The 25,707-nt window shown below is 36.0% G+C and overlaps 1 protein-coding gene across 1 annotated transcript; it reads right to left on the bottom strand.

Annotated features, from left to right (window-relative positions):
• Window positions 1-3,295: 3,295 nt before the first annotated feature.
• LOC149574851 (transcriptional regulator STERILE APETALA-like) lies at window positions 3,296-21,708 on the bottom strand. The gene is made up of 2 exons (XM_089815974.1): window positions 21,625-21,708; window positions 3,296-3,760 (listed from the first exon to the last, which is right to left on the bottom strand). The coding sequence occupies exons 1-2, from the start codon at window positions 21,706-21,708 to the stop codon at window positions 3,296-3,298; spliced, it is 549 nt and encodes a 182-aa protein (XP_089672100.1).
• Window positions 21,709-25,707: the final 3,999 nt, after the last annotated feature.

Genomic DNA, 25,707 nt, shown 5'->3' with positions numbered 1-25,707 from the left:
TTCCATTGGAATTCTGTCATGGACTGCCTTTGTAGGACACCTATTAATTAGGTAAACTGTTGTTGCCATAGCCTCTCCCCAAAATTTAGTTGGGAGACCTTTCTCTTTCACCATGCTCCTTGCCATTTCAACAATGGTCCTATTCTTTCTTTCAGCCACTCCATTTTGTTGTGGTTTATAGCTGGCTGTGAGCTCTTTCTTAATACCATGTTTTCTGCAAAAGTTTACAAAATAATTAGAGGTATACTCCCCTCCTCTATCTAATCTAAGAACCTTGATATAGTGTCCACATTCTCTTTCAGCCTGGGCTTTAAATTCTACAAATTTATCAAATGTTTCAAATTTATTTTTTAAGAAATACACCCATGTCCTATGACTGAAATCATCAATAAATGTCATAAAATAAGTACTCCCCCCAATGGAAGTAACTTGCATAGGACCGACTAGGTCAGTATGCACTAATTCTAATGGATATCTAGCCCTCCTAGAATTTTCAGAATTAAAGGGAAGCCTATGTTGCTTACCCAAAATACAAGCCTCACACTTGTCACAAGAATTTCCTACATGTGGCAAACCTTCTACCATTCTTTTATTTGACAATAAATTTAAACCAGCATAGCCAAGATGACCATACCTGAGGTGCCATAGCTGTGAGGGGTCTTCAATCACACTCCTTAGAGCTGATTGTGTGGGAGGTGCATCACTAACTTGAGATGAGAAACATGTCACAATCTTCAAGGGAAACATTCTATTTTTTGTCATTTGAACTGCTGCAAGTAGGTTCTTGCTCCCATCCTTTTCTTGAATGACACACATGTCATTCTCCATCAGCACTTTGTATCCATTTTGAATGAGCTGATCAATGCTCATCAAATTGTGCTTCATACCAGGGGCAAAATACACATTTTGCATTTCCCTTTTCTCACCTTTCTTGGTGCGGACCATAATAGATCCTTTTCCCACAACTGGTAGGGTTCCATTATTACCCATTTTAATCTCTGATTTGAAACTCTTGTCAATGAATGACAAAAAGAGGTTTCATTACCAATCATGTGGTTGCTACATCCACTATCGAGGTACCAAACCTCAAGGCTTCCTTCTTCACCAACATTACACATGATGAAGACAGCAGCATTGGGTCCACTTCTCATGTTCCCATCAACCACATTTGCTTGTCCTGACTGATCATTCTACTTCTTCCAACATTCATTTGCATAATGCCCATATTTATGACAGTAGTAGCATTCTACATTACTCTTATTTGAGTTGTAGTTTTTCTTACCTCCTTTTGAAGTATTTTGTGAGCTACTTGCTCCATCTGGTCTTCCTGAGTTTTCTGCTGTAGCATTTCTTTGTCCTCCATAACCTCGGCCTCTGCCTCTAGAGTTTCTGCCTGAGCCATTTCTTCCTCTCCCCCTTTCTCTTGGATTTGACTGAGCCTTGAAGGCTTGGTCTTGGGTAGAAGAAGATGTGGATCTATTGATCCTATACTCATGGGTTTGAAGAGAACCCATCAACTCATCCATTGTCAAAGTAGTGAGGTCTTTTGCCTCTTTTATGGTCATGACCAAATGGTCATATTTGTGAGGTAGACTCCTCAATATATTTTCCACTATCCTCTGCTCTTGATAGTCTTTTCTATTTGACTTCAATTGGTTAATCACATTCGAGGTCCTTGAACTGAAGTCTGTAACTGATTCATTTTCCTTCATTTGAAGGTTCTCAAACTCCCTCCTTATGTTTTGCAGCTTTACTGTGCAGACTTTATCAATCCCCTTGAAGTTCATCTCAAGGATAACCCATGCTTCCTTTGCATAATTTTTTGCTGCAATCTTTGGGAATACTGTCTCTGTCATTACTGCTTCAATCAAACTTAATGCCTTAGCATCCTTCCTCCTTGACTCTTTCAAATGAGTCTTCTATGCATTTGTGAGAGCAGCATACTGAGTTGGATCAATCACATCATTGAATCCATTAACTACAAACTCTCACAAATCATTTTCAACCATAATGGTCTTCATCTTCTTTGCAAATATATCATAATTATGTCCATTAAATGATGGTGGTTGCTGCCATATCTTTCCTGCATCTCCTGCCATGTCAAATATCTCAAGAAAAATAAATGCCCTAACTTACTGTGGATGTGGGGCCTCAACTAGGCTCTGATACCATGTGAGAAATATAGATTAAAATCAACTCACAACTTAACCCTAAACCTAAAATAAATTTTATCCGACACTTAAAAGTTGCTTGGCACATGAAGGTGCCAAGTGCCAGTTTTACTCGGCAGTTGATGGTGCCAAGTGGCAGGTTTCTTGACACTTAAGAAAAGTGCTCGGCACAGGAAGGTGTCGAGTGCTATAAATTACTTGACACTTTCTCGGCACATGAAGGTGCCGAGTGATAGGCAATAGGTGCCGAGTGAACTTGGCACAAAGAGGAGAGCTCAGCAAGGGAAGGTGCCGAGTGAGCTCGGCTTGCACTGTGGAGAAACAGGGACCAAGCTGAGCGACCAAGATATCACATGAAACTTTTCATGATTAAAACCAGAGACTCTAAACAAAAAATTATTCAACAAAGATCTTCTCAAATGCAATGTAGAGAGGAAGAACAATAGAATTAAGTATGCTTGCTTTCTTAGTATTTAACTTTGATTTAAAACAATACAAGATCTGGGAGCATTCGACTTCAACCAGAAAACCCTAAATTTAACCTAAAACTTCAAACGACTTCAATACTTCAAACTTTAAACTTGTAGCTCTAATGGCTGCATACAAAAATGCCTAGAGCAATCACTGCTTCATAGGTCGAATCCAATGAACAATAAACTTACAAAATGATCAGAGAGAAGACGTGCAACTGCAGGCATGAAATAAACAAACTTCTTTCTTTGCACTCTGACGATTGGATCTGTTGATCTTCTTCCACTGCTCTTCTCTGCAACTTCTGATCTATTTTTGTCTCTCTAGTTGAATGAATACAGAACATTCCCTTTTATCTTCTGACCAAAAAAATTTTCCCTCTCATTTTCAAACTCACCTACCCGTATTAATATTTTTTGTCTGTTTTGCAATCCGTCAGAGGTGGTAGGTAGGCGTTTGGCTCCAGGGACAAACAGCCAAGAGCATTAAATATTCCAACACTTATATCTATAACATTGATTAATAATTGTTGTCATAGCATCCCAAATATTATAGGCATGACAGAGGTTATACAAACCCACCCAGAATTTGTTTGAGCCGATAAATTCCATCAGGTCATCATTAGCCACATTAACCCTAGCCCTGTGTGTGTGTCAGACAAGCCCTTGCAAAACTCCTCCAACGAACACATGTCCCTTCTGTGATGCAAACACAACCTTATCGCCGTCTATTACAATTCCTATAATGCGATCGTCTACAATTATTGAACCTATAGGGAGCCTCAATACATCAAGGCATTCATTGCTGGTGAGGTTATATATGCATACAACCTTGTCTAAAAAACTAGCAGCCAAATATTCTGGTGATAGGGTCAAACATAGACAAGAGAAATCAGTGTGCTCTCTATCATCGGCTAAAGGGTTGGGATGGCGTTGATAAATCAAAGAATGTTTAGCTCGGTTGTTGATGGAGTTGGATGCCGTCAAGTATCTGTGGATGTATTCTTTGTGCCAAGTCTCTGATCTTCTTTGTGCTTCTTGTGGCATGTCCCAGACATGTCGTACAAGTTCCTCCCATAGTAATTCTAAATCTGAAACTCTCCCCCAAGTGGAGCACACCTGCAAAAGTAAACAATGTCTGGAGTCAGAATCGTGTATTTCAATCACTGTTCTTGGTTTAGATGCAATATTATTTGAATGTATTAATATTCAAGAAGAGTTACAACTTTTTATAATCCCTTTTAACAAAACCATACAACTTTAATTTATGTAAAGCATCCATTATTCATTAACCTGTTGTGTCCACTACAATCAAATATATTGTATTTCAACTTGTACGCATTTAAAATCAGATTCCTATTATGGTCTTTATGAAATAAATGAGAATTCTAGCAGTTAAGAAATTAAATTGGTAATAAGTATTTACAACAATGCTTGTGCTAATCGTGATATGTATTTACAACAATAATTGTGATATGTATTTACAACAAACATAGCAATCTAATTTGCTTATGCAGCGTCTATATTAGAATTATTTATAAATACAATTTGAAAACTAGATTTGAATATGTAAAGGTATGAAACCCAACAGTCAAATTTTTCCCTCCAAACCTCTTGGCTGTTCATATTCTGATTAATGTTTGTTTATAAAAGGATGTTACTACTGCATTGTAATAGTGTGGAGAGTTATGTCTCTCGATTAAAGATTAATGAGATTATTGCTCTATTTGAAGAGTAGATTATTGTTGAATCTCTATTTTCAATTTGATGTTTGTGTTTTAACAGAATAATCCATTGCAAACATTATATATTATGGAGCTCTTCCTCTTCCAGAAATATGCAGATTCCTCTAAGATGTGTGTATCTGTTGTGCATGTAAAGAGTAAACTACTACTTTAGATGTATTACAATATTCAAAGAAGAGCACCGGCGTGATGATACAGAGCAGCTTTTGAAACTTGGAAGGTAACTCTCTTTCTCTCACACATCCATACATCTTGACTCCACAACACTCAAGTATTCTTAACAAGGCATCTTTCTAAGCTATGACAACTAATTTGAAACTACAATTTGCTCAACTAATGAAGTGACTTGCTTCTTTTTGTTTTGCAGTGACTGGCCTAAATTAGGTCTACAAGCCCTGAAACAAGGCCTAAGTAGGTCACATTAACAAATGAAGTATCTTCCAAAGGTTTGGAAAACTCACAAATATAAACCAGTATCAGTTTGGACCAGGAAAAGCCAAATTCAAAGGTTTGATGCACAGATTCCACTATTCCATCAAATTCTAGCTTGCTACATTGAGATGTCAAGTTAGGGCTCGCTCAAAGACAAACAAACCCCCCACTCCCTGCCCTGCAACCATCAAAAATGGGAAAAGAACACTAAACAATTCCATTCCATCATGATTAAAAGAATTTCACCAGTGGAATGGTCTGAAATACATTATTATTTGACAAAAGGCACAAAACAAACATATGCTCATAGCTGTTGTCAAGAAAATTTAGAACAACATAATTAACAAAGGAAGATGCCAACAATGTAATGGAAATATGATTTTGCAATTGTTCATAAATAAAATAGAGTAAAACAATATTGCAAATCAGAGTCATTCATCCCTGAAATATTCAATTCTCTTGGACTAACTAGCACTCAATTCATCAAATTCGCAGGTCCTTATTGTTGGAAATTAACGTCAATGTCTATGGCTTGTCCTTGAGCCCCACACCCATCTACCCTGTTAGGTCACCACAGGCATTCATGGATGGTAGGAATTCATTTTGGTAGGTGAGAATTTGAAATTTGAATGTTGAGAGGGAAAGGAAGAATATGATAAAAGGAATGTTTTAACATTCATTCTATTAAGAGTAGATCAAGCAGATTAGATTAGAAGTTGCAAAGAAGAGCACTTCCTCCTCTGTTCATACTGTAAGTTCGTGGTTATTGGATTCGTCCTGTTGATGCAGTAATTGCTCCAGGCATTATTGTATGCAGCCATTAGAGCTGCAAGTTTAAAGTTGTAAAGTTATTAAAGTTGTTCCAGTTTTAGGGTAAATTTAAGATTTTCTGGTTGAAACTGAATGCTCCCAGATTTGTAATGTTTTTAATCTAAGTTGAATACAAGAAATCAGGCATACTTGAATCCATTCTTCTTCCTCTTCTATTCATTGCATTTGAATAATTTATTTGAAAGGTTAAAGCTATGGCTCTTTGGTTTTAATGGTGAAAGCATTCACGTTAAAATTGCATTAAGTTTTTTTTTTTTTTTTTCTTTTTGTTGGAGCTGAGCTTACTCGGCATCTATTGTTGTTGAGAAAATTGGCACTCGACACCATCAAGTGCCGAGCAATCTATCACTCGGCACCATCAAGTGCCGAGTAAAACTGGCACTCAGCACCTTCACATGCCGAGCAATTTTAGGGTGCCAAGTGAAATATTTCAAAGGTTTAAATTTAAATTTTAATATTTCTCACATAGTATCAGAGCCTTGAGGCCCCACATCCACAGTGAGTTAGGTCATTTTTTTTTCTTGAGATATTTGACATGGTAGGAGATGCAGGAAAGATATGGCAGTAACTACCATTATTCAATGGACAGAATTATGATATATTTGCAAAGAAAATGAAGACCATAATGGTTGGAAATGATTTGTGGGAGTTTGTGGTTAATGGATTCAATGATGTGACTAATCCAACTCAGTATGCTGCCCTCACAAATGCACAGAAGACTCATTTGAAAGTGTTAAGGAGGAAGGATGCTAAGGCATTGAGTTTGATTGAGGCAGCAATGATAGAGACAGTTTTCCCAAAGATTGCAGCAGCAAATTATGCAAAAGAAGCATGAGATATCCTTAAGACGAACTTCAAGGGGACTGATAAAGTTTAAACTATAAAGCTACAAAATATAAGAAGGGAGTTTGAGAACCTTCAGATGAAGGAAAATGAATCAATTGCAGACTTCAGTTCAAGGACATCCAATGTGATTAACCAGCTGAAGTCAAATGGAGAAGACTATCAAGAGAAAAGGATAGTGGAAAAGATATTGAGGAGTTTACCTCATAAATATGACAACTTGGTCATGACCATAGAAGCAGCAAAAGACCTCACTATTTTGACAATGGATGAGTTGATGGGTACACTTCAAACCCAATAGCACACAATCAATAGATCTACTTCTTCATCTTCCCAAGAGCAAGCATTCAAGGCTCAGTCAAATCCAAGAGGAAGGGGGAGAGGAAGAAAAGGCTCAGATAGAGTAGATGGAGCAAGTAGCTCACAAAATACTTCAAGAGGAGGTAAGAAAAACTACAACTCAAATAAGAGTAATGGATAATGCTACTACTGTCATAAATATGAGCATTATGCAAATGAATGTTAGAAGAAGTAGAAAGATCAATCAGGACAAGCAAATGTGGCTGATGTGAATATGGGAAGTGAAAACACTGCCTTCATCATGTGTAATGTTGGTGAAGAAGGAAGCCTTGAGGTTTGGTACCTTGATAGTGGATGTAGCAACCACATGAGTGGTAATGAAACCTTATTCTCATTCATTAACAAGAGTTTCAAATCAGAAATTAAGATGGGTAACAATGGAACCCTACCAGTTGTGGGCAAAGGATCTATTATGGTCTACACCAAGAAAGGTGAGAAAAGGGAAATACAAAATGTGTATTTTGCCCCTGGTATGAAGCACAATTTGATGAGCATTGGTCAGCTCATTCAAAATGGATACAAAGTGCTGATGGAGAATGACATGTGTGTCATTCAAGAAAAGGATGAGAGCAAAAACCTACTTGCAGCAGTTCAAATGACAAAGAATAGAATGTTTCCCTTGAGGATAGAGACATGTTTCTCATCTCAAGTTTGTGTTGCACCTCCCACACAATCAGCTCTAAGGAGTGTGATTGAAGACCCATCATGGCTATGGCACCTCAGTATGGTCATCTTGGCTATGCTGGTTTAAATTTATTGTCAAATAAAAAAATGGTAGATTGTTTGCCACATGTAGGAAATTCTTGTGACAAGTGTGAGGCTTGTATTTTGAGTAAGCAACATAGGCTTCTCTTTAATTCTATAAATTCTAGGAGGGCTAGATATCCATTAGAGTTAGTGCATACTAACCTAATTGGTCCTATGCAAGTTACTTCCGTTGGGGGGAGTACTTATTTCATGACATTCATTAATGATTTCAGTCGTAGGACATGGATGTATTTCTTAAAGAAAAAATCTGAAGCATTTGATAAATTTGTAGAATTTAAAGCCCAAGCTAAAAGAGAATGTGGATACTATATCAAGGTCCTAAGATTAGATAGAGTAGGGGAGTATACCTCCAATTCTTTTGTAAACTTTTGCAAGAAACATGGCATTAAGAAAGAGCTCACAGCCAGCTATACACCACAGCAGAATAGAGTGGCTGAAAGAAAGAACAGGACCATTGTTGAAATGGCAAGGAGCATGATGAAAGAGAAAGGCCTCCCAACTAAATTTTGGGGAGAGTCTGTGGCAACAACAGTTTACCTAATTAATAGGTGTCCTACAAAGGCAGTCCGTGACAGAATTCCAATGGAAGCTTGGTCACGAATAAGATGGACAATTGAACACCTAAGGGTGTTTGAATGTGTTGCATATGCACATGTGCCTAAAGAGCAAAGGTAGAAATTTGATGACAAAGGTGTGAAATGCATTTTCACAGGGTACAGCCCAAAATCAAAGGCATACAGATTGTATGACCCATTGAACAACAAGATGGTGCTTTCAAGAGATGTGGAATTTCTTGAAAATCAATCTTGGTATGGACAAATTGATGAGTCGCCAAGCACTTCAAGCAAAGTGCCATTTATGAATGAAGAGGATGCTGATGAACAGAAAGAAGAAGGAGAAAATAGAAGAAAAGGCAAGTAGGTTCAGACATTGTCGAGCTCCTCTAGGCATGACCGAGTGTCAGTGCCGAGTACCAGTGAAGACCGAGCTAGTCGGCAAAACAAAAGCAATGAACATTCTAATCCCACACTCTCCTCCCTATTACCAAGAAAGACCAAGAGTCTTAGGGAGATATACCAAGATGAAAGGTATGAAGATTATGATGAGAGTGTTAATTTTCCATTATTTTCTCATCGTGATCCAGTATATTTTGAGGAAGCTATCAAGGAGAAGAAATGGTGTAATGCCATGGATGAGGAAATAGATGCTATAGAAAGGAATGAGACATGGGAGCTAACAGATTTGCCTCCCAAGAAGCAAGTGATTGGAGTGAAATGGGTCTATAAGACCAAATGCAATGTTGAAGGAAAGATTGATAGGCATAAGGCAACGCTGGTAGTCAAGGGCTACAAATAGTAGTATGGAAGAGATTATGATGAGACTTATGCCCCAGTTGCAAGAATGGAAACAATGTGTGCTATCATATCAATTGCAGCTCAACATAAGTGGAAGGTATTTCAAATGGATGTGAAGTTCGCCTTCCTAAATGGTGTATTGAAGGAAGAAGTGTATGTGGAGCAGCCACCTGGTTATGAAGTTGCAGGTGAAGAAAATAAAGTATATAGATTGAAGAGGGCTCTCTATGGGCTCAAGCAAGCTCTAAGAGCATGGTACAGTAGGATTGATTCATATTTGATGAGCAATGGCTTTAGCAAAAGTAATGGTGAGCCCACTCTTTACATTAAGGTAGCATATGGTAATGTATTGATTGTTGTCTTGTATGTAGATGATTTGATTTTTATTGGAAATGACAAGGCTCTAATTGGTGAGTTCAAAGAGGCCATGAAAAGTGAATTTGAAATGACAGACCTAGGTCTCTTGAAATACTTTCTAGGCATAGAAGTAAAACAAATGCATGATGGCATCTTCATCTCTCAAGAAAAGTATGCAGGGCAGATCTTGGAGAGATTTAAAATGTAGAACAGTAAGGAAGCCCCCACCCCAACTGCAATAGGTCTGAAGTTGAGCAAGGAAGACTCTAGCAAGAGAGTGGATCCAACACTATACAAGAGCATGGTTAGAAGTCTAATGTATTTGACAGAAACTTGGCCAGACCTAATGCATACAGTAAGTCTGATTTCCAAATTTATGGAAACTCCAAGGGATTCCCATTGGCAAGTGGGAAAAAGGATCCTAAGGTATGTGAAAGGTACCAAGGGATTTGGAATTTTGTATACTGCATCAAATGAATTCAAGTTGATTGGTTACACTGATAGTGATTGGGCTGGAAGTATAGATGATAGAAAGAGCACTTGTAGATACATGTTTCATATGGGATCAGGTGCAATTTCATGGGCATCCAAAAAGCAACCTATTATTGCTCAATCTACAGTAGAGGCTGAATACATAGCAGCTGTGTGCTAAAATATTGTCACACTTCTATGAATCATTACATGTAAGAAAATTCAAGAATGAGCTCTCACAAATTGATTCATAGCTCTCTACTCATAGAGTGCAAGGGTTTGCAATGGAGGCCCTCAGTTTGACCTATTTTTGTGCCCATGCAAGTACACCATGAGATGAGAGATTCGAAGAGGAAAAGCAAGAATGCTAGTCTCCATGATCTTCAAATATGCATGAAAATAAGATTTAATCTATGAAAACAAAATCTAATCTATAAATGCAAGATCTAAGCTAAAAGCCCATAATGGGTGCAAGAGAGAAAAAGACAAGAAAATAGAAGTTCTCCACAAAAAGCTTTTGTATTCAAACTCCTTCAAAAATTGGTCTTCAAACCTGTAGCATAACGATAGCATAATCATGGGTGTCTAACATGAGGAGAGGGCTCTCCCTTATAAAAGAAATTATGGAGGTGAGAGGCTTCTCACAACCAATATGGGATAATAGAGCTTGATCCATGTGAGACAAAATTCCACCAATGAGAAAAGAGGAGTGGTTGAGAAGAAAGTGGTGATCCATGTGAGACAAGATTCCACCAATTAGAAAAGAGGAGTGGTTGAGGAGAAAGTGGAAAGATAAATCCCACTTAGATCACATTTTAAGTGTAGAGAAATTAAATAAAAAGAATTTATTTTATTTCCTTTTTTCATCAAAAGAGATATTTAAGTGGGATTTTTATTTAATTAAAAGGGAGCAAGTTCTTTTTAATTAAATAGAAGATATTTAATTAAATTAAAAGAGAGGTTTTTCTCTTAATTAATTAAATGTGGATGATCTGTTTAATTAAAAGAGAGGTTTTCTTTTAATTAAATGGGGATTTTATTTTATTTAATTAAAAGAGAAGATTTTCTTTTAATTAAATAAGACTTGGAATAAAATGATCAATCTTAAAAATGAAATAAATCGAATTTGATCAAGGAAATTGATTTGAATATATTACAAACTATTGATTCAGAATTTTTTGATAAATTGATAAATTGAATAATGGGGGCCCATAGTCTAGGCGACCATTTTTGGGTGCATACATTTGCCCCTCTTTGACTAATGTGTGATTGATTCGGGAACACATGTAGTCAAAGAAAGAAATTGAAGTGTGAGGTCAATTTGGGATCACAAAACAACCCAGATGTGTGGTCGACTCGAGAACACATCAGGACAAAGAAGACAAATAAATTTTAACTTGAAAAAGTCAAGGATAAAATTGATAAAACTGAATCAAGGATTGAAATTGATAATTACTGCCCCCTCGTGATCAAAATCGAAATGAGATAGAGGAGAAATAACAAATTGATAAATTTGATCAAATCGAACAAAAGATAAGGTTCTTGATGTAAGATGAAAGATATAAGAATCATAGAACCAAGGTAGATCATCAAGCATGAAATATTATGCCCCAAAGGTGATTTAGAAGAAAAGAAGTGGGGAAAAATAAAATGGAAGAGAGAAGTTTGAAAGATATGGAAAGAAATAGAAATAAGAAAAAGAAAATGCTCCAAAAATCAATCAACTGTTTAAGATAAAAAAATTTATTGAGATCACGAAAGAAAATAAGGAAATGAAGATCAAAATGTGACCACAATTGATTAAATGTCCACAATAAAGATGAAAGGAGAACCCTCTCAAACTCATAATGCAACCTAAAAATGCAAACTAACATGAAGTCTAATAATGCAAGCTACATGAAATGCAATGGTGTACTTGCAAAAGAGCAACTGTAACATAGGATTTTGTGTTCATCATTCATTAGAGAATGTAAAAGAACTTATTTTCATCATTGGTCCATTATTAACGGACATCGAAAAATCACACAATCATCACTAGTTACAAATGCAACTATGAAGATATGAATGCGATTTATATTGGATTGAAATGTGGAAAGATTCTAACATAAGCATCAAAGACATAAAGGTCAAGATGACTTCGATGTTAGCTTACCCAATTTAAGATAGAAAAACTATGCTCGCATCAAGGCATAGATGCCAAGATGACTATAAGAATGGTTGTGCAAAAACAATCAAGGATAATGTCTCAAATCTCCTAAGTGTTTCAAGGGGACAACAAAAGACACTCTAGAGTTCAAGACCACACCCACAAGCAAAAATAAATAAAAAAAAATAAAAACATGTCTCATGCCCCAAGTCTTCTAGTGATGCATCATTGAGAGACTTATCAGACAAAGACACTCAACAAAAATCAATAACAATTAGTACACAGAGAAAAAAAATCATGACATAAGTCAAGCATTAAGTGTTGCATTTAAAAATTTAAGTGTGTTAACTGATACTGAGTTCTGAGGATAAGGATCAAATGCTTGTAGGAAGGTAAGATCACATGATGATACTGGGTAAGACCAAACCAATAAGTGTTGAAAAACACTCGATGTCAATGGGTGTTGAAAAACACCATTTGTGAGGTGTCCTAAAGACTCACACATCTAAGAAACCAAAGCTAACATAGTTATGCCCCCTAGACAAAGACCAATTCCAAATCAAGGTAACAAGGATAAGGCATGGTGGAGAAAGGCTAAGTGTCGAGGACATCTGCTAAGAAACAGAAGTGCAAAGGCCTCAAGTAGTGCCCGTTTCCAAGTTTTCACCACTTGGATTTTATTTTATTTTTATTTTTTCAAGACTTTTTATAATTTTTTTGTATTTTTGGAATATATAATTTTTTTGAAGATACATCAAAGTGCCTTTTACTAGGTTGTCACTAAGATGATCATTTTTTCAGGACATTTTTCAATTTTTAGAATTTTTACAATATATCATTTTTTTGGATTTTTTAAAATATATCAATTTTTTTGGATTTTTTTCAGGATCAATAAATATGTACAAAGATGCCCCTAGACAGAATGGGCATTAAACTCTTAAGCAAGATCACATCGTGCAGTCCCAATGTCTAACAAGGTGGAGGACATGATGAAGCAATAAGCTAATGGATATTATGGATAAGCAAGGAGTGTATGAAGCAAGTGAAAGTGATCTTCAAAGGTTGACTCCTCAAGAGTACCCAAGCTAGGGAAAATTTGTCATGTAAAGAACATTTGGACAAGAAATGAAAGGCCAGTATAGGATAATTCAAGAAAGCATAATGTAAAAGTGGGAAAGATGCAATCCAAAGAAGTAGACATGTCAAGAGACTTTATAGCATCATATTTTACTCTATTTTATTAGATCAAGACCAAAGGGGTAAATGGGAAAAGGGTAGCGAAAGACTAGAATGAATGGAGAAAAATAGACATGAAGGCTAAACATGAAAGGAATGAAAAAAAGATCATCATAAGATATCTCACAAGATAGCCAAATGTTTGTCTATAGGTCAACATTGTCAAGATCAAAGAGAGAAGACGAAATGAATGAAAGATGTAGAAGAACTACGCATGATGCCTATTTGTTAGGTTTTCATCATGGTACTTATCCAAGGCACCACAAGGGAGTGGTTTTCAGCATAGGATGAATTTATTTCTCTTTACTTTTGCTACCAAGGTGCCTGATTACCAGGTTTTCACCAAGGCACATTTTCAAATTTTTCATTTTTTTTTCTTTCTTTTTTTTTTCAATCTTTTTCAATTTTTTTTGGAAGAAGTCAAGCTTTTGAGATAATGCTCTTTGAATGTTTAAACCATGATATACAAAGGAATTCAAATAATATGCTCAAAGATGCTAATATGGAAAGGAAGATGGGAGACAAAAATGGAGGATATGGCTTTATGCGAAGTGAGTGAGATTGAAAAATGAAAATGAAGGCAAGATCAACGTCAACACACACCTTGAAGGGTGGTGAAAGGATGGAGAAAATGTGAATGAAGGAATATGTGAAGGAATATGGTGAGTGGATAGAAAAGGTTGTAGTTTAGGCACATGGAATGGAATAATGCTTTTGGAAGAAGATGAAGCGGAATTCTTTGGAAGCTTGAATGTCAAATTTAATTTTTGTTCAACATTAGACTCTCTCAAGAGAGATTTTGGAATCCATATAGCCTTAGGCTTCTTTTCATTTCTTTTTGATGATTTAGAGATAATATCTTCAATGATGGATTTTGGAACCCATACTTGTCTTGTAATTTTTTTCTTAGATATCTCTTTTGACTTAATGCCCCCATGTCGATTAGAAGAGACATGGTGGTCTTCTTTTTTATATGGATTCTTGAATTGCTTCTTTTTTTTGTATTGAACATTCAAGTTACTTCCAAAAGACTTGGGACTTGTGGAAGAAGAAGGATGATATGACTGGTTTAGGTGAGTGGGTGGATGAAAAGGATTCAAGGATATGCATCTATGTTGATCTTGAGGAAAGATAGGAGAGGGAGGGACATAAGGACCCAAAATGGATGAAGAACTAGGAGAATTGGGAGGGGAAAGTGAAGGGACATAAGGACCCAAGATGGAAGGAAAATGTGAAGGATTTAGTATTGGTGGGGGAGGTCCAAGGATGGATGTGGAAGATGCAAAAGGATAATCAATAAGTTCATTAACATCTATATGACAATCAAGGACATCAACATCTTTAGAGTGAGCATCAGGATTTTCAATAGGAATATAAACATCTTTAATAGGAGCAAATTTATTGATAGGAGAACTTATAGCTTGAGAAGACTTAGGAAGAGTAGAAAGTGGAAGGGAACATGGAGTGGTAGAACAAGAAGATGGAAGACTTTGATCTTGACAAGGATCTTTGGATAACATAAGCATAGAATTGTTCTCTTGATTTTCAATAGGCTCAACATTGGAAGTAACAACATCATTTTTAATAACCTTAATGGAAGTATCATCTTTGGAAGGAGCAAGTGTACTAAGGTCATTTTTATTGTCAATAAGCTCAATGGTGCAAACAGTATCTTGATCTTTCTTAGGAGAAGACTTACGACATGGTGGACTGAATGAGAAAGGGCGTAAGGGATCAAAAGAAAAATGAAACCTATCAGAAACATTTTGAAAAGGATTGGATGACATGGAAGGTTCTTGATCTTGATCTTTTTTTATATTCTTTTCTTTATCATTTTTAGAGTCCTCTTGACATGGAGCCACTCCTAAGGAGAAGGAAGCATGTTGGAATTGTATGGAAGACTTTGGAATAGATGATGAAGGACTAGCTGAAGTAGGCATTATAGTGCATGAAGGCTTAGGCTCTTTAGGTTTAACATTATCAAAAGTATTTGCAGCCAAGTAAAGGTTAGCTTGAGTTTCTTTAAGAGGTAGCCCTTGAGGATAACTATAGGGAACTGCATGAAAAGCATTAGGATCTTTGTTGGATGAAGGATTGGTAGGAGATTTGAAAGACTCTAAATCTTTAAGAGATGTATGGATAGTGGAGGAAGTAGAAGATGGAAGGGGAGCATTAGAAGACAAAGGTTCAAAATTAACATGATCTTGCTCAAGAGTGTAATCTTTATTTTCAGCATGAGGGTTCTTAGAAGAGGAACTCTTATCCCATTGATGTTGTATTTCAGCACAAAAAAATGATTTCTCTTCATCAAAAAATGCAGATTTATCATTTAGGTATTGTTCACAAAATTTATCAATGTTGTTTTCAAGATTTGATTCATGTGAATTACCATCAATATCTTTTCGTGACTCATCCCCTTTAAGCACAAGCATAGGACTAGGAGGACTTTTAGGAACTGTTGGAATGTAATAATCATCACCATCATAATCATTGTCACTAGAAGAATTATAGATAGGCATATCACAAGACTTTTCATGTTGTTCATTATCATATGTCTTAATAAGAGGAATAAGACTCTTGGTAGAAATAGAAGAAGAATGATATCGTGAAAAAGAGGTAGGTGAAGACCTAGATGGATGATATCTAGAAGAGTCATGGTAAGATTTAGAATATGAAGAATGTGAATGATATTTAGAAGAATTATCGTAAGACTTAGAAGATGAAGAATATGAAGGATATTTAGAAGAATCATGATAAGACTTGGAAGATAAGGAATTTGAACGATATTTAGAAGAATCATGATAAGACTTGGAGGATGAAGAATCTGTATGATATTTAGAAGAATCATGATAAGACTTGGAAGATGGAAAATATTTGGAAGAAGGATATTGTGATTTAATCTTGCACATGATCCTAGAAAAAGTGTCTGATTTATCTATTTTTTTAATCATTTTTGTTGCAACATTAGCATCCATGCATCTATTGGAGTGACAACACTTTTCAAATTCAAGAAGGAGGTGGATTTCATCTGAGCTCAAATGAGGATCCCTAAAAAGATATCCAAGATCCATGGTTCTAGAAGAAGAAGAATCAAGTATGGAAGAAGAGAAAGAATGAATAGAAGAAGGTAGACTATATGATAATAGGAGGAAAAGAATCAAGAAGACATGAAGAAGAGGAATAATGGAAATGAGAGACTAGAAAGACATGGAAGATGAAGAAGAAAGAAGACCAAGAGTTATTTTGAAAAATTTGATACCATTTGAGATCATTTGAATGTTGAGCAACATGTAATAGCACTTGTAATCAACATGAAAGAAAAGGCACTAGTTGATAGGATAACCCTAAGAAACGTTGGTACCAAACTAGGACAGTAAAAGCACTAACTTGTCCAAAAGAGATGTGATGAGATAGAATTTTGCAATAGGCATAAACCAACACTGCCACAGAGGTGCTCACAACTTTGGGTGAATACCCTAGCACATATGGACCAGGAGGATGATTTACCCAAATTATAAATAATTAAAATTGATTTTTTTTTTTTTTTTGAAAGTGTGGACAAGAAATTACTAAAACTCTCCAAGTGTAATTTCAAAGGATCAAGTGTATATCTTTCTCAATAAGGACAATTTCTATCTTACCAACTTCAAACAAGGTCTCTTGTGAAATCAATGACTACTAATTCAAGAGGTCAAAGCACAATAACCTAAGGTGCAAAAAAAGCTTCTAACAATGGGTTAAGTAGCCTAATCCAAATAGGATCAACCTAGGGAGACTCAAAATAATGGGACAACAAAGTTATTTGATCATGAAGTCTCAACTCAGGAACCCATATTTGTTTTAAAATATCAAGTAAGCACATCAATAGGTTTTCATCATTGAATAGGCACATAAGACAGCAATCAAGGAGTTCAAGCAAGCAGTCTTCAAACAATGAGCAAGGGCAAAAGCAACCTTGCACATGAACAATCAAGTGACTTAGTTTATGCTAATCCCTAGGAGAGCTAATCATGTATGTTCTCAAAGAGTTTTACAATCATTGCATACATCCCTACAAAATAAAAGTTGGCCTCTCTAAGGTTTTTAGTAATGGTTTGACTTTGCAACTTTTATGATTCACAGGGGTGACCTTCAATCTCGATGCACCGAGGTTTTGACACAGTCTGAGAACTTAATCTTCAAGAGCTGCTAGGGAGATCTAACAACCCACAATGAACCATACCCCATGGAGATTTCTTCCACGAGGACATTTATATAGCGATTGTTGCAACCACAGCAGAAGTGGCTATTACCGCTTGAGGTTCTGTCTGCAGTTTTCCCTATATAGGGATTGTCTGCTATGGTTAACCCTCTCTAAAGGTGATGGACTCACAATAGTGGACCACAAGGGGACTTAGCTTTCAGATCCAAGGTTTTGACACCTTTTCACTTTTAGCCCAATCAAAGCAAGCAGATTAATCTGACACGCTAACTAAGATTATCTCAAGATCTATGATATCAACCTTTAGTGATCTATCAACCTCTCCGAAGAAAGGATGCCTCAATCAACAAGTTGAAGATCCATCTATCTAAGAGATTCTCAAAGTATCCTCCCCACCTACAAGGAATCCGTCTTTGAGAGGAGTTTCACTAGGAACTCACTCCCTCAAGATCCATAAATAGTATTCATGGGGCCTAATTACTATGTGTGTACAGATGTTAATTCCCCAAAAGCAAATCTATCCAAGAATAATCAAAAAGCACAAGGTGGTACACTTAATAACTAATGCAAGGTGAGTCCAAAGATGTGGAACACTTAACCCCTCACACAAGCCAAAACAAGTCCACAACTCAAAGATTAGTGAGTTATAGAAAGCACAAGAGGGTTTCCAAGTGGAGCACTTAATGCTTCTATCTTGTAGACCCCTCCCCTTTAATGTGGTGCTGATCTTGCAACCACGGGGTGGAATGAGGGGCCGGCGGATTCAGCGAGTCCAATAACCCAATATAGCTATCTAAATCTATCACTAATAATCAAGCTTGCTAAGTAAAAATCAATGGAGATTACAACCTAGTATCAATTATGCATGTGTTTGAAAAATAAAATCATAAGAAAAAGACACAAGCTAGACACATGAGAGGTTCATTTTAAAGTTCCAAATCAAAGTGTTATCAGCTAAAGAAGAATACCTGAAGTCCTCGCAAAGCGCTTAGTAGATCTTACCTATTTTTAACAACTTTAGCATGTTTTTCCAATGAAATCACAACTTGCTGCTATGCTATTTCAAAAAAATAAAAAAACACAGAAAAACCCAAAACAGTGAGCAGTTAGCAGAAAAAACCAGAAAAACACGAAAATTCCTGCAAAAAAAATACAAATAACCTAGTCAACATGATTAGACCTTTTTTTTGCTATGATTTTGAATCCAAAAATAGAAATGAAAAGAAGATACCCCTACTAAAAACTAAAGAGCTTTCCAAAAATGTAAAAAATTCAAAAAAATCTCTTCATTTGTGCTCTAGGGACCCAATTTTTCAAAATAGGCAAGATTCATCAAATCGAGTTTTTGATCCTTAATACGGCCTCAAAATTCAAAACACAAAGAAAGAACCCCCCTTAGAATTTAAAAATATTTCTGAAAATATAAATTTTTTTGAAAAATATGCTGATTTTCAATCAGAAATGGCTTTTTATGAAAAATAAAGAGAAATTCATAACTCACGAAAATCATGTCAAAATGATTTGAAAATCGAACTGGGACATTTTGGGCACATACCCAACCGAAAAAAAAAATTTCAGAACCAAACTCTAAGTGATTTAAAAGATATGATTGAATCTTTAAACCAACTAGATTTTTTGCCTGCAAACCAATCTTTATATGGGTTGGCCTTAAAACCAAAGTGAAAAATTTACAAGAGCACTTGATTAGATCTAATATGCTGCCGTAAAAAATCAGAGATGAAAAATAAGATCAAATGGAGCTAAAAACTTAATTCAAGCCCCACGGTGGGTGTCAAAAATGTGTGCTAAAATATTGTCACACTTCTATGAATCATTACATGTAAGAAAACTCAAGAATGAGCCCTCAAAAATTGATCCATAGCTCTCTACTCATAGAGTGCAAGGGTTTGCAATGGAGGCCCTCAGTTTGATCTATTTTTGTGCTCATGCAAGTACACCATGAGATGAGAGATTCAAAGAGGAAAAGCAAGAATGCTAGTCTTCATGATCTTCAAATATGCATGAAAATAAGATTTAATCTATGAAAACAAAATCTAATCTATAAATGCAAGATCTAAGCTAAAAGCCCATGATGGGTGCAAGAGAGAAAAAGACAAAAAAATAGAAGTTCTCCATAAAAAGCTTTTGTATTCAAACTCCTTCAAAAATTGGTCTTCAAACCTGTAGCATAACGATAGCATAATCATGGGTGTCTAACATGAGGAGAGGGCTCTCCCTTATAAAAGAAATTATGGAGGTGAGAGGCTTCTCACAACCAATATGGGATAATAGAGCTTGATCCATGTGAGACAAAATTCCACCAATGAGAAAAGAGGAGTGGTTGAGAAGAAAATGGTGATCCATGTGAGACAAGATTCCACCAATTAGAAAAGAGGAGTGGTTGAGGAGAAAGTGGAAAGATAAGTCCCACTTAGATCACATTTTTAAGTGTAGAGAAATTAAATAAAAAGAATTTATTTTATTTCCTTTTTTCATCAAAAGAGATATTTAAGTGAGATTTTTATTTAATTAAAAGGGAGCAAGTTCTTTTTAATTAAATAGAAGATATTTAATTAAATTAAAAGAGAGGTTTTTCTCTTAATTAATTAAATGTGGATGATCTGTTTAATTAAAAGAGAGGTTTTCTTTTAATTAAATGGGAATTTTATTTTATTTAATTAAAAGAGAAGATTTTCTTTTAATTAAATAAGACTTGAAATAAAATGATCAATCTTAGAAATGAAATAAATCAAATTTGATCAAGGAAATTGATTTGAGTATATTACAAACCATTGATTCAGAAATTTTTTGATAAATTGATAAATTGAATAATGGGGGCCCATAGTCTAGGCGACCATTTTTGGGTGCATACAGCAGCAAATGCAGCAGCATGTCAAGAAATTTGGCTAAGGAGGATCTTGACAAATTTGAATGAAAGGCAAGGAGATGGAACCACAATTTATTGTGAAAACATCTCATCTACTACATTATCCAAGAATCCAGTCTTCCATGGGAGAAGCAAACACATTGAAATCAGATATCACTTCATCAGAGAGTTGGTGGAGAATGGGGATATCAAAATAAATTTTTGCAAGTCGGAGTAGCAGCTAGTAGACATTTTTACCAAGCCATTAGGCACTGGAACTTTTGTGCACCTAAGACAGAGTCTTGGTGTAGTTGATTTGGATTAGTAGTGATCCTTTGTTTGTGGGTCTCAGGACAAAGGGGGAGTGTTGGAAATTAATGTCAACGTCTATGGCTTGTCCTCGAGCCCCACACCCATCTACCCTGTCAGATCACCGCAGGCATTCATGGATGATAGCCATTCATTTTGGTAGGTGAGAATTTGAAATTTGAACGTTGAGAGGCAAAGGAAGAATATGATAAAAGAAATGTTTTAACATTCATTCTATTAAGAGCAGATCAAGTAGATCAGATTAGAAGTTGCAGAGAAGAGCAGTGAAGAAGAAGGAAAGAAGTTTGTGCCTGCAGCTACACGTGATTCCTCCTCTATTCATACTGTAAGTTCATGGTTATTGGATTTGTCTTGTTGATGCAGTGATTGATCTAGGCATTATTGTATTCAGCCATTAGAGCTGCAATTTTAAAGTTTTAAAGTTATTAAAGTTGTTGTAGTTTTAGGGTAAATTTAGGGTTTTCTGGTTGAAGCCAAATGCTCCCAGATTTGTAGTGTTTTTAATCTCAGTTGAATACAAGAAATTAGGCATACTCGAATCCATTCTTCTTCCTCTTCTATTCATTGCATTTGAATAATTTATTTGAAAGGTTAAAGCTATGGCTCTTTGGTTTTAATGGTGAAAGTATTCACGTTAAAATTGCATTAAGTTTTTTTTTTTCTTTTTTTTTTTTTTTCTGTTGGATCCGAGCTTACTTGGCATCTATTGTTGCCGAGCAAGTGCCGAACAAATTGGCACTCGGTACCATCAAGTGCCGAGCAATCTGTCACTCGACACCATCAAGTGCTGAGTAAAACTAGCACTTGGCACCTTCACGTGCTGAGTGAAATATTTCAAAGTTTTAAATTTAAATTTTAATATTTCTCACACTTATGAGAAATATTTAAATTGATTTCATTCCTTTACACACATTTGCCAATCTTTTGAAGCTAAAGATATACAAGAAATATTTCATCATATGGTGGTCTGGAATTTAAAATGAAAGCGAAAATTTAACTATTAAACAAAGAAAATCAGAGAGAAAAGAGGAAAAAGGAATACCTCAAACATGGCCACAACAGCAGGTCCAGCAGCCAGCGCTCTGCTGCTTTTGGCAGCATCTAGAGCTAGTTTACATGCCACCATCTCCAGAACTAACTCAGGCAATACATCGAAGAATCCTGTGTGTTGGAAAATGATGTTGGGGTAACTGATTCACAATGATAACCAAGTTCACTCGGTAAGCTAAGAAAAGTTTAGTTCTTACCGAGATCACTCGGGTAACAAAGGATTTTGTAGCGAATGGTTAGTATTAACTGAGTTTGCACGGTAAGCTAAGAAAAGTTTAGTTCTTACCAAGATCACTCGGGTAACAAAGGATTTTGTAGCGAATGGTTAGTATTAATCGAGTTCGCACGGTAAGCTAAGGAAAACTTAAGTTTTCACTGAGCTCACTCGGTAATCGAAGACAGCTTTTACCCAGTCCAGTCAGTTTCCAAAGGAAGTGGCAGGTTTACCGAATTCCCCGGTAACTGTAGTTTTTACCGAGTTCTGCCGGTTAACACAGGAAGCAATTTTTTTTTAGTCGGCCAGAGAAGAATTTTGTTTTGATTATTAGTTCAAGCCGACTTTTAGAATATGTTTTGTCAAATTGGTTGGGCCGACCTGGTATCATGTATAGTATATAAAGAGAGGCTCAAGATGTGGAAAAGTGTGCATACGAATAGTGCAAGGAAATGCAATGAAGAGACTTGTGTGTGCCTAAGCAGAGTTGAACAGAAGGAAATCTTGGAGCTGCAAAGATATATTTAATCAGTAAGGATCTTGAGGAGCTAAACTGAGATCTGTATTCAGCAAGATAAGTTGCATGTATTTTCAGATCATTCATTGTTGCTTTCTAACCATTGTAACAGTGATTCCAAAATCTCCTAACAGAGTTGGTTTAACAGCCATTCCATAAATCCTTTAACAGGGTGGAAATTCAGTTAAATTATTCTAAAGACCTCTACAAGGCCACTCCTAATAGGGTGATTAAATCCTCTAACAGGGTCACACCTAACAGTGTGTTTTGTAACCTTTAACAGGGTTGGCTCCTAACAGGGCTCACTTCAGAAGAGTGAAAATTGGTGACTAGTTGCTGGTGGTTTTTCCCATATTGGGTTTCCACGTAAATCTGGTGTCTACTGTGTTCATAATCACTTTCTTTTGCATGGTTTCTTATTTCAGTAAATGTTTAATAAATTAACTAAACATCTATCCAGTTTTAAGCAGCAATTTATGTGTTTACCAAGTAGCAGCAGCAACTAAGTTTAAGGCGTCTTTGGGACTGTTGAAAATGTTTTTGGGGTAACTGATTCACCCCTCACCTCTCAGTTATCCCATTGTCATTTTCCAACAATTGGTATCAGAGCTTTTGGTGCTTGCAGGAGGAGATTTCAAAGATCTAAGCCAAAGATCAAGATGTCTTACAAGAGGGAAATCGCAAGGCTTAACCGAAACAACTTCTCAGCATGGCAGGGATTAATGAGACTTCATCTAGCTTCCATTGGTGACACTGGTCTGAAATATCTTGATGAGAAATATGTAGAACCATCAGGTACATTATCAGTCAATGACATTGCTATAAAGAAAACTCATAACATTATGATGATTGATATTGCATCTACCTTGAGTTATGAAGAGTTTGATGATGTCAAGGACTGCACTACTGCCTATGAAATGTGGGAAAGACTGAAAGAGATCTATGGTGGAGATGACAATGTCAGAAGAGCCAAAGCTGAAAGTCTGAGAGGATAGTTCGATCAGATGAAAATGAAAGAAGATGAAAACATTGCCAAATATGTTGAAAGAATTAAAGCATGTGTTAGTGCTATCAAAGCTTCTGGAGGAAGTATCAGTGAAGAGACAGTCATAAGTAAAGTTCTTAGAACTCTACTTCCAGTTTATGCCATCAGGGTATCAGCCATTCAAGAAAGAAGGTGTGAGGCCAATCACAAGATAAACCTAGAGGCCATAGTTGGAAGATTGACAGCATTTGAACTAGATAATTTTGATAATTATGTTCCAACTGCAAAGAACATTGAGTCTGCATTTGAAGCCAAGCTTTCACTCAAGGACAAAGGCAAAAAGAAGAAGGAATCTCAGTCAGAGAGTGAAGATCAATCAGATCAGAGCTCTGACAGCGACCTTGAAGTAATTGAAGCCCTACTTGCAAGGAAATATTCAAGAGGAAGAGGTAAATACAGAGGTAAAGTACCCCTAATCTGCTTTTCATGTGAAGAAGTCGGTCATATTGCTGCAAGGTGTCCAAACAAGAAAGATAAAGATGAAAAGAAAGATAATAAATGGAACAGTAAGAAAGATTTCATATCATTTAAGGATAAAAGTAAGAAATCATGTTTTATGGCTAAAGATTCTAATGATTCTAATGATGAAGAAGAGGATGAGATTGTTTACATTGCTATAAAAGATGAATCTGACAATGAAGAAATGGCACTCATATCTCACATAAGTAAGAATGATACATGGATCATTGATAGTGGCTGCTCACATCATATGACTGGAGATAAAACAAAGTTTGATCAATTTGAAGAGTATGATGCTGGCAGTATAAGATTTCGAAACAATGAACCTTGTTGCATCAAAGGAAAAGGAAGAATCATTCTAACCCAAGAACTTGTATGTGATAATGCTTATTGGGTAGAAGGCCTAAAGCACAATTTATTGAGTGTGGCACAGTTACTCAACAATGGACTCAAAGTAGAATTCATCCAAGGCAAAGCAAGACTGCTGAACGGTAAAAGAAAGCTAATTGGATCTGGTACTCAAACTAAAGGTAACTTGTTCTATCTTAAACTTGATGAACATTCATTTTTTATTGCTCAAGTAGAAGAGATTTGGTTATGGCATAAAAGGTTATGTCATGTGAATTTTGACAATCTGGTAAAGATAAGAAAATTCAAGAAAGTAAGAGGCATTCCGGATTTAAAGAAACCAGAGGTCGGTTTATGCAAAAATTGTCAAATTGGAAAGATGGGTAAGTCCAGCTTCAAAAGCAAAAATTATTAGTCTGAAGATTTATTAGAAATTGTGCATACTGACTTATGTGGACCTATTGAAACTGAAAGCTATACTGGCGAAAAATATTTTATTCTTTTTGTTGATGATTATTCAAGAATGATGACCATCATGTACCTAAGGAACAAATCAGAAGCATTTGAAAAGTTCAAATGGTATTTGGAAAGAGTAGAAAAAGAAACAGGGAAAAGATTGAAATGCCTAAGGTTAGACAGAGGTGGTGAATTTATTTCACATGAATTCAATAACTTTTGTATTGAAAGAGGAATCAAAAGACAGGTTTCAGCACCAGGTACTCCTGAACAAAATGGCATAGCTGAAAGAAGGAACAGATCCATCATGGATTGTGCAAGAACCTTGATGATAGAAAAGAATGTTGCTATCAAATACTGGAAGGAGGCTATCAGTACAGTAGTTCATACCTTAAACCGAGTACAGTTAAAAAATGACTCATTCAAAACTCCCTATGAAATATGGTATGGCTATAAACCCAATGTAAGTTATCTGAAAGTATTTGGAAGCAAATGTTATATCTTGAAAGAATCTAGAAAAGGAAAATTTGATGTAAAAGGTGATGACGGTATATTTCTTGGATACTCATGCAAGAGTAAAGCATATAGATGCTTGAACTTATCTACTCACAAAGTCATAGAAAGTATACATATGAAAGTTGATGAGTTTGTAGAAAAGACTGAAGAAGAAAACAGAAAAGAACCAGAAGATTACAAAAGATTTGTCTTTAGTGATCCGGATATAATATCAACTGCATCTGAGAATCAGAAACCTTCTTCTACCGAGTCATCACTAACCGAGTTACAGGAAACATCTACCGAGCCAACATCTACCGAGCCAACGTCTACCGAGTCAAAAAATACCGAGTTAGAGATTACCGAGCCAGAAGTAATCGAGCATGTGCATACCGAGCCAGTTGATACCGAGCCAGACCAAACCGAGCATGAAGGAGAAATGCAAGAAGATAATGAAAAGATTCATCCAAAAGGAAAAGAACCTGTTCTAGCCAAATATGTCAGGAGACATCATTCAGCAGATCAGATCATTGGAAATAAA

The sequence above is a fragment of the Cupressus sempervirens genome, chromosome 2 (assembly GCF_028749045.1).
Source record: "Cupressus sempervirens isolate cs-2001-9-10 chromosome 2, ASM2874904v1, whole genome shotgun sequence".
NCBI lineage: Eukaryota > Viridiplantae > Streptophyta > Pinopsida > Cupressales > Cupressaceae > Cupressus > Cupressus sempervirens.
Note: the sequence above shows the minus strand (reverse complement) of the source record. Positions and strands in the feature narration are given on the sequence as shown.

Bases quoted from the DNA above. Each gene is read 5' to 3' on its own strand.
- LOC149574851 (XM_089815974.1), bottom strand. From the start codon at position 21,708: ATGGTGGCATGTAAACTAGCTCTAGATGCTGCCAAAAGCAGCAGAGCG. The intron at 3,761-21,624 runs GTATTCCTTTTT...TTACTTTTGCAG, and splicing joins CTGTTGTGGCCATGTTTGAG to GTGTGCTCCACTTGGGGGAG.